The 10,379-nt window shown below is 31.7% G+C and overlaps 1 protein-coding gene across 1 annotated transcript in view; it reads right to left on the reverse strand.

The window, feature by feature from the left end:
- The window catches only part of LOC124355133 (probable G-protein coupled receptor CG31760), a 29,297-nt gene extending 19,290 nt beyond the window's left edge, over positions 1–10,007 (reverse strand). The window contains exons 1-5 of the mRNA XM_046806101.1: positions 9,837–10,007; positions 8,478–8,655; positions 7,183–7,366; positions 6,706–6,829; positions 4,666–4,809 (exon numbers count right to left, since the gene is read on the reverse strand). Coding sequence (XP_046662057.1) covers positions 4,666–4,809; positions 6,706–6,829; positions 7,183–7,366; positions 8,478–8,655; positions 9,837–9,965 — 759 coding nt within the window. The 5' untranslated portion in view covers positions 9,966–10,007. The remainder of the gene's footprint in view (positions 1–4,665; positions 4,810–6,705; positions 6,830–7,182; positions 7,367–8,477; positions 8,656–9,836) is intronic.
- Positions 10,008–10,379: the final 372 nt, after the last annotated feature.

Genomic DNA, 10,379 nt, shown 5'->3' on the forward strand with positions numbered 1-10,379 from the left:
GTTAGTCGGCTGCTACTTTTGCCGTTTTTTGGTCAGGCAAGTTTAAAAACGGTAGAAAATGTTGTTGAATAGTTGAAGTTTTCAGAACATATTTTCTTTTTCAATTAGCTCTTATGGTTTGGCCAGAAAGTTATTGTTTGTGAGACGTTAGTTTACGAGTGCCGCGACCGCTTGGAGCTCAACGCTCCGTGCGGTCCGTGCCGGGCCATCTGTTTCCTCGCATCGTACATTATAGCATATTATAAAAAGTGAGTAGAACACGCTTTATTTGTACTTGTTTACAGTAATTACTTCAAATAAAATCACATAAGTTATGTAATTAATGAAGGAATTCAATCTGAGTCAATACTCTAAACAAGTAGGCCTACAACTAAGAGTTTATTTGCTATTTATTGTTTGCATATATACTATAATATGAGCAAAGTTTGTATATGCGGGTAAATTATTAGATGAGGGAAACATGACTTTAAACCTTATAATCCTTCAGCTCAAAATATCCCAAAACACAATATCTAAAGTTTATGTTTACATATTATAACAAAGTGTATAAAGGTTTAATAAAATATTTTGTTAAGACTGTAAATATTTATTATACAATTAGTAAGGCAATAAGTAAGATTTATAGATTAATTATAATAAAGTATGGAAAATTACTTAAATGTTTGTACGTTTGTACCGTTATTATAGCACATATATTATATTAATTTGGAGCTAATACTTTATAAATCAAAACAACTTTTCGGAAATACTTGATTTATTTCGAATTAGAGTTCACCAAAATTTTAACAAAGTTTACAAACTTTAGATTTGATTTTCTTCAAAAACTTCTCACAATCGATCAAATCTAATTAAGAGTCTGATTAAAAAAAGAATTAAAATTAAATGAAACCTAAAAATGTATACTTCTCCAAAATGGTTTAAATTAACAAAATAAAATAAAAAGTTCTCTTCTCAAAATATTCAAAATCAATATAACACAAAACTTGATATTAACTTTACGACCAAAATTTAATTCACAATACTTCAAAAATTGAATTAATTCTCAGACTCTGTAATATGGGAAATTTTACAAATTTAATCACAACAGTATGAAATAAAAGATATTAACTAAACGCTGGTACGGGACTTACTACTTTGAAGACTATGGAGGCTGATAGGAAACTAAAAACGCACTAAAGAAAATTAAAACTTGATTTAAATTTACACCCGATTAAAAGAATTACTCTAGATCCCAAACTATAGGATTAGAGGAAGAAATACTGCTTCTCTACTGAGGTCTGCACCCTGTCGTCGAAACTTCAAGACTGCGCTCCCTCTCTCCACCCAACAGGTTCGGAACGTATCACCGTAGATAACACGATCAGCTGATTGACCGGTCTCGAACCAACAAACAATGCCCACGCACCGCGTCTAGTTAACAAAGAGCCTACTTCCTACCGCGATTCAGCATACATAATTACAACTACGGTACACGTTTACAAGTAATTGTAACTAATCTGTAATACTCAGTTGAGAAGAGGAGGAAGTTTTAAGTCATATATTATAAATGTTAGTTTATTGACCTTTTTCAATTAAAATTGCGCTAAAAAGAAAGAAAATATAGAAATAGATTTGTTTTTAGGTGACCATTTCCAACCATGATGACAAACAAAACAAAAGACAAAAACTACAATACAATTGAAAAACTTGAACAGTTTAAAATTTAATGAACCAACTATTGCCCCATGAACGTTACTGTTTTCAAGAGATAATTTCTAAGTTTGGTTTTGTGTATTGATTCATTGAATTTCTTTGAAAAATGGTGTAGTCTCAACTTAAAATATTTCTTAGCTATTGCCTTTATAAGAAGTACAAAATGGTTAGTAAGCGGAGTGTATAGCAGGTCACTACTAACAGTAAGCTCGACAAGGGCGAAGTGAAGAGCGGGGGTGCAAGGCGACGCTCCTCAGTAGGGTGACTCACGCCCGCGCCGCCATATTGTTGAGTATTAGCCGCTCCGCAGTGGCTTCACCTGCTAGCACCCGATGTCCTATCTATTGGTCTTATTGTAATCTATGTTCAAAACAGCATTTAAATCGTTTAATTTGTAATAACGATTGTAATAACAAGTTTTTTAAACTTTCCGAACCTTGACCACATTGAAAAATTACTTTCCTAGGGGGAGAAACATAAAAAATAATGGCTAATCAAATTATTATAAATTTAACAATCTTTATTAGGTACTTAGGAACCTTAAACTGATAAGAACTTGGAACTATGAGAATTCTGTGCAAGATTAAATACGGCCAGAAAGTATGACTCTTTAGGCCCTGTTATTTGGTCCAATACAATGTTTGTTTGAGTTATTTTGTGTATACCAATAGATGACGATCTCATCACTCAACAATATATTGTCTATATAAATAACATTTTTGTACTTATTATATACATTTTAGTTTGAACGGTATGGTTACCCAAATCAGATAATAATTATTAGTATTGATAATGGATGATAATTTGTTTGAAATTTTTCGAATTCTTTCATATAACGAATTTTAAGAATGTAATCGAATTTGTCGCTAACAGTCCTGTCTAATTATATTGTTTCATGTATTTTTTCATATTGATATTGCGAGAAAGATACTAATAAAAACATAATGTATTTTTTGGAGCAAGTGAAGTACAAATTATAATTTAAAGGAGTTAAAAACCGATTATATTGTATTTTAGTTAATTAATTTCTCTGCCATTCGCCAGGCTACTAGATAAAGAAACTAACATTTGTATATTTCTGGCAAATGGTACGTATGTATATGATTAGCTATCTGGTCGTCATGCAACAATTAGGGAGTCTGTTTTGCAGTTTTCAAGGTATAAAAATATATGAAGACATTTTAAAGTTTTCGATACTAATCCATTTCGATCCCTACAAAATCTTGCTAACTGAAAATAGTTTTTTTCGCAGAAGGGGAATCCACTATCTATTTCAGGAACACCAAGGTTTTGTGCTCATATAATACAAATCGACCCTCGGTTCCAGGACTTATAACACATTACACCTTCGTTAAACTTAACTGTTAGAAATAAAATTTAAATTTAAAATATTTTTATCTTAAAAATATGACGATGATGATTGCTATTAATGGGGTTAAAATAATTAAATATGTCTATATATATATATATTTATAAAAGCCTTAATAGCAGTCAACCAAGAACCTATACCCGTCTACATATACTATTTTGACCACTGAGTGACTCCTTCTCGTTTAAATGAGCAAACCGCTAGACTGCCGAGTCATTACTGCCCTGGGCAAAGAGAGGTTAATATTACGGATGAGAATTAAACCTTTTTAATCCCTGATCTTTTATTGGGCCCTTTGGAATGAAACGTAAGCTTCTATATACAGCTCTTGTAAAAATACCAGCAAAGCAGTTATTTTTATTGTGTATTTTCGTTATTATTAAAGCAGATCAGTATTTTACTCTCATTTTATTAATCAGCAGTGGATTTTATCTTTATAGAAACTAGACTACTGGTCTTTGGATTGCATGGAAAGCTAATAAGAAAGATATATATGTCCATATTGCCATTTTTTTAAACGAGTTGCATATTTTTGAGCGCAGCATGTATTAGCCAATGGCAGTCAAGTGTATGGTATCTATAGATCTTCTTTCAACTAACGGTACATGACTCATAACGAGTCCCACGGTAGTGAGGTTCTATCCATGAACGGAATGATTTTTCTTTTTTTGCATCATAGAGGAATCGGCAATATTCAAAATCGAATATAACGCGTCTACATTTGCTATTTAATCAAATAAAGAGTAAACTATTGCCATACAATGCTTTTAAACCATAGATAATACAATATTAAGAAATTTTATAAATTTTACATTATTGAAATAAATTAATATGTCAGCTGTTACTTCTATTGAGAAATAAAAGGCCAAGAAGTGAGTCAGAGATGGGCCTCGTTTAACACATTTTGTAACTTGTAAATTTAACGTTCATGACATTTCAATAAATTGCAACAATTACGGATTTAACCAACATTAAATTACAATATGTGCAGAATGGAGAACCTATCAAGTTTAAAGTTTGCGAGAAAAAAATGTTATATTATGTACTCCCAGCTTGAGCAATCCAATTCATCCTTAGCGTGACGCGCTTCGCTCTATCACGGCATTGTCAAACGCGTACTCCAATAAGAAAATCAAGTAATAAGTTATTTGAGTGTTCGTTTGACAATGCGATCGAAACACGTCACCCTGAGGATAAATTAAATTACTCCAACTGTGAGTACATCATATAAGATTTATACCTGCAATTCCAGAACTAAATCGAAGTAAAAATGGTGAGTTGTGAGAAATGACTGTGAGATTTGTGACAACACTTTTCTTTTAAAAGTATTCCACATTAGAAAATATTTAAATACTATCCCATATTTTCTATGGATATTATTTACACATTGCTTCTTTCATTTGTGAAAATAATTCATGATTCATGAGAAGATTTCAAAATAGGTAAAATTTTAATTACAATAATTTCATTTCATTAATGTAACTTTAGGCTACACTTGTAAATATATAAACACTGAAATAAGACACTAAATTTAAATGAATATTTAAGATTTTACAATTTATGACGTATTGGAACTGTACTTTCATACATATGCAGTAACTAACCAGCATAAGTTTCTCGTACTCCTCCTCTATGACTGTGCCGTTGTAGTAGCGATGAGCTGCCTTGGTGTCGGGGTAGTAGAAGCCTCGCTTACAAACACATTTGTAGCTGCCACGCCGGAACCCAAGGCCTGGCAAAGCTACACACTGGAAATACAAAAAGGCGTCTGAAATCTGACACGGTTAAAGACTTGAAACCTGGAATCTGGAGTCCATCCAAGAATGGTCTACCCATGACGAAACTATAAAAAGGGTTCTTTTTGTCCTTTTGAATTTATTGTCTACATTTTTAGATTAATTCAGAGATTCAAGTCTGCGACAGTGTTAAATTTCAGAAGCAGCACTGATATGAAGGTAAAATGGAGCTAAACTCAATATTTGCAAATACTTTAATTTACAAAATATTTTAAATATTAAAAATCTAGTTTCATCAGTAAATTATGGTTAAGAATAATTTGTGTAGGAAAAATACCCTGCGTTGCATAAGATAAAATAGATTCATTATCATGAAAAAGTTGTAGCTAATACACTATTTTGAAAAAAAAAAATTATGTTGAATTTCTAATAGAAGAATTGTGATCCCTATTCAAGTGAAATTCTATACTATTTGGAACTTTAAAACAATTAAAAACAAAAAAGGCATAATGGCTTACATGTTTAGGAGCGCGCTACAATCACTTTTGCGTTTCTGAACTGTATGATACGTTTTGAATGCTAAATCAATTAATTCAAAGTTTTGTTAAAAGGAAGTAAATGCAGTGATTTGCAAACCTATATGTGAAATGTGGCTTTTTATAAATAATTTAGTTTGGATGAGATTTTCCCTGTTCAGATTATTATGTCGGATCAATATAAACTTAACAAACGGAAAGTTATTTAAATCGGAAATTTTTCTAAATGTAAACTGTGACATGTTTTCAAATATGTTTCTTTTAATAGAATGGTAAGATATAATAACAGCTAGGGTTTGTGTTTTAATTAGCAGAGCGTAAAAATAATTACTCAATCATGGCATTCGAAAGTTCAGGTGTGTACTTATATCATATAAGGAATTATAAAGGTTTATGTAAGGAATTATGATTTCCTTGGAAAATTTCAAGATAGGATATATTTACTATACCGGTAGGTTTTTATCACACCAAGAAAATGTCAGAATTAATTAAGATGTATATGGTTTAAAGATTATAAGGTTCAAAATTTATTAGAGAAATGAAAATATTATATCTATTTTTTACTGTTAATATATTTTAATATAGCTAAAAATAATTTTGGAAATTTCAAACAAAGGATTAAAGACATTTCCATGGAAATATCGATCTACTTTTAAACGAATGTAGTGTCTTTTTCACTAATCCACACATTTTCTTAGAAACTACTTCATACCAACTCTAAATTTTTTATACTTACGAAGTGAACAAGTTTATATTTATTTGTGTTTTATTTGTATTACTCTTGTTCTATTTAATGATGTAAACTGAGGTAGAATCGATACATCAGTCTTTATTACCGAGGGTTTCCGATATCTCCTTATCGCTCTTTGTTGTTTGAGGTAATATATTTTGTAAAATACTCTTGTGGTTTAATGTTCGTAGCTAGGCTATCAATATATAGAAAGTGTTTCAAGTGGATATAAAAATATTATGAAAATGACGATATAATGAAGAATTCTGTAAGTGTAGTTAAATTTCTTGATAGTAATGAATCCATATTAATTCTAGAATTATATTATTGTAGTGATAAGGAGTCCAGTTTGTTTTGCTACGATAAAACGGAGTGTCCTATGATGTTGGTTTGAATCTGCCACAAAATTACCAGTAATTATTATCTTTTGTAATATCTTATTTGCACTATACACGTAATCGTTAAAATAAAGTTTCTAATTACATCCCTCAATATAGATTGCAAATACCATATTTCATAATTGCGGGCACATTCTATAAAAGAAACCACCTCTATTAAAAACCCCACAAACATGATGTAAATTAAACCCTTATCTAATCACTAAGTGTTCCTTATAATGTATATATGTACAAGACACTATACCTCTGTCGTTCGATTTTTGCACTTGTCAGAAGCTGCGAATATGTTGAGCTGAGTGCTGCCAGCTGGTAGCGGACACTGATCGATGTCAACTCTCCTCAAGTCGATGTCTATTCCACTTGTTCCTCTAACATAAATGAGATTATTGAGTATTTAATGACATTCAATGCTAGAAAATTATTTAAGAGCACATTATAAGGGCACATTATTATTCTTTTGCATTTGGTGTAAAAGACAATTGCATTAAGTGACAAATTCTTGTTTTTAAGGGAGCCACTAAATACAGTCAAACGCAATGTTAATCGCTTGCTTGTGAACAGGAATTCTTTAACATTTCTACAGTCAAACGCAATGTTAACGCTTGCTTGTGAACAGGAATTCTTTAACATTTCTATGGTCTAAAAAGACATACATTCCATGTTTTGCTTTCACTTAGAAAATATTTATTAGTAAAGTAACAGCATTGAACAGGAAACTCACTTGAAGAAGTAGGAATTGTTGGCGTAACCAAAGAAAGGCACAGTGTATGTGAGCATCCATATGTTGCCACCTCCACAGTCGTAGTAAGGCTTACTCCACTTGCCATCCTCGTAACGTACACTGAGGATCTCGTCCGGCACTCTGTCTGTGTGAGCTGTCTCGTTGTATGTGTACGTATTAAAGCCTGGAGCATAAGCATGTTTGTTAACTTGTTAATTAAAAAAATTATTGTTACCTTTTATTGTGCAATAGTAACATTTAAATTAATAACAAAAAGCAATTACGTTTATTTACGAATTCCTACGTTTTCATTTTTAATATTTCAATATATTTAATCATGTCAACACAATAATGGTGTATAAACTAAGAAATCGGTTGAAATTTCTATTTCAGAATACTGCTGTTTTAGTATAGTTTAATACCAATGGTATTGCATAGCATACCATTGATGTTATATCCAAAGTTATTGAAAATATAATACAACTTTTGACATTTGCACTCGATATGTGTTACAAAAATATAAGTTTACGCTTGAATGATTACGATCTGTCCTCTTCTCTAGCTGTCACGAAGACCTTAAGATGACGTTATACGTACAAACAATATTTAAAACTAACTTTTGTGGCATTGAACTAATCAAAATCAAAATCTCCTTATGCCTCTAATAACTAACCCGTAACTAAAAATGGTGAGAATTGGTAACTAAAAATTGCATCCAAATAATGTCGATGCTTAGGATTAAAATTCTAGTTAATCGCACGAGAAAAGTTAAGTAAAACCTCTTAGTGCATTACAAATTATCTTCAGACTGGTCACTAGGCAGTTTTGTTTTCTCTGTCTGGAAGTATTCTTTTGATTAAATTTATAAGGAGTAAGTATAATAATCCATGGCAAATTTTATCGTAGTGGACTGACAGATTTTGATAAGGGTAAATTAAAATCTGTACAATGACAATCATCAATAAAACTGAATCAGTTTATTATTTCAAAATCACTTGAATAAAAATCTGAGAAAATGTGTACAGACATCTAAAACTTAAATTAGCGGGTATAGAGCATATTAAAAAATAACTTTATAATAACATATTCGACCACCCTTTTATTATTCATAGACTGCATATGCATGAAACATCTGCAACACTCATGATTTTCCTTCCCTATCTACTAAAGCATATATTTATATGTTTCTGATTGCCTCAAATACTCTATAACGTATAGAAAAATTGAATTTATATTAAACAAAAAACAAATAAATACTGAATTGTTTAAAATTATGTGTCATGGAAGATGCTAACCTCTACTGAACTGATTGTAGTTGATGATAACATTTTCGGCGTTCTTCCTGGCAATGTAGAACCACTCGCTGGTGTTACTTAGGTACTTGTACTCCACCGCTAGATCCTTGACCAGGATAAGACCCTCAGGCAGCCGGTAGGCATATGGACAGAAGAGCCAGTAGTCTTTGTACTGGAACTGACAAGCAAAGCAACACATACATAGTAGTACAAGGAAGTAGTATGCCACACCGAGTCTCGTAACAGGCTTCACTGTAACAAAAGGATTGACAAACGCATACAGAAATTACGTTCATTACACAAATGATACAGCTCTCAAATACGAGGTTTTACCGAAATTTCTTACAACTCTAAATGATCTTATTATCTCCTAACCCAGAGTACAAATATTGCTTTTCTGAAGGTGCGCGTATGAGATATTTTATGATTAAGATATTATATGTGTTTTTCAAGAAATAGTGCATTGTAAAAGTAATTGTATATATTCTTGATTCAATAAATAAATATTTTATAACATAATTCAGTGGTTGATATCGTATTATGTATAACTTTTAAAACAAGAAACGTTATTATTATTAAGAAAAGCTTGGTCGACATTTACTTAAACGATAATTTAAGCAAACAGGCTATTCATTTTGTGTCACACTGCAAACACAGCGTTTTAACCTTAATTTGCGTTACGACCTCGCTGAAAAATGTTTTAAATCAGATGATAACTTACACAAATAAATGTATATAGCATTTTTATATTAATATAATCTGTGATTAATGTTAGTTATCTAACTTTTGAACAACCATGCCTGAAAATCTAAATTGTTGAGACGAAAATAGGTGTTGATCAAAAGCTGTTGATTTCGATGCGATATCATTTTTTTTCTGCCTCCTTAGGTGAAGCTAATAATATTATTAAGCGCCTATAAACATTTTTCTTCCTTGTGGGGAACGGTTGATATGATGCAGGAACAAATTAAAACTAAGACTTATATTTCATTTTTACAACATATTAACTATCATAAGAACATAGTTATTCTATCACGTTTAGGTATCAAACACAGAGCCTTTGAACATTTACTTCTATTGAAACAATAACAAAGTTTGAGGTTATCGCACTGATAAACCTTAAATTATGTAGCAGCTGATTTTTCCGACCTCTGTTATGCTGTTAACGCAAAAAATATTTGCTTGGACTAACTTAAGCATAAAAAACAACTGTTATTTATGCAATATTATAAAAAATAACTTTAAACACAATATTACAATGTTTACTAACAGTTGTACCTAACCTACAAGTACGTGTGGCAAATATGTTCTTAACAATTCATTGTTCTATGATTCAAACGGTAATTTATAATAACTTACTTGATCGTAACAGTTTCCAGCGGCAAAGATGTCATCATCAAACTCCACCATTGCGAAGACACCAGCGTGCAACAGATATTCCGAGTCCATGACCTCTGGAGCCGCATACTTCCACAGTCGAGTCAGCATATTGGCACGGTTCACTGCCACATCTGCCTCCACCCGGAAACGTTCCTGTAACAGTTAAAAAAATTGTCCTATAACTTCAGATTATATGCATCTAAAGCTGTTTTCAAAATTCAACATATGTCCACTCTGACACATATCCTTCCATCAAACGTCCCTGAATACTAAACCTAAAGCCTTATAAATGGCGTTGACTGTTGTCATATCTTTGTCAACTTGCACTATTCATAGTCACGGCTTATTTCAAGTAAACCCGCTACTAGGAACTACTACTAATTATATGATATCTAGTCGTAGCAACCCCCCCCCCCTGCAGCAATCCTAGAGCCTGTCGTGATAGTTATGCCGCTTTATCTTATATTGTATTATTTTAAATTTCAATCGATCCAAAATATTAACCAAATAAACACTTATAAA

Source organism: Homalodisca vitripennis, chromosome 2 (assembly GCF_021130785.1).
Source record: "Homalodisca vitripennis isolate AUS2020 chromosome 2, UT_GWSS_2.1, whole genome shotgun sequence".
NCBI lineage: Eukaryota > Metazoa > Arthropoda > Insecta > Hemiptera > Cicadellidae > Homalodisca > Homalodisca vitripennis.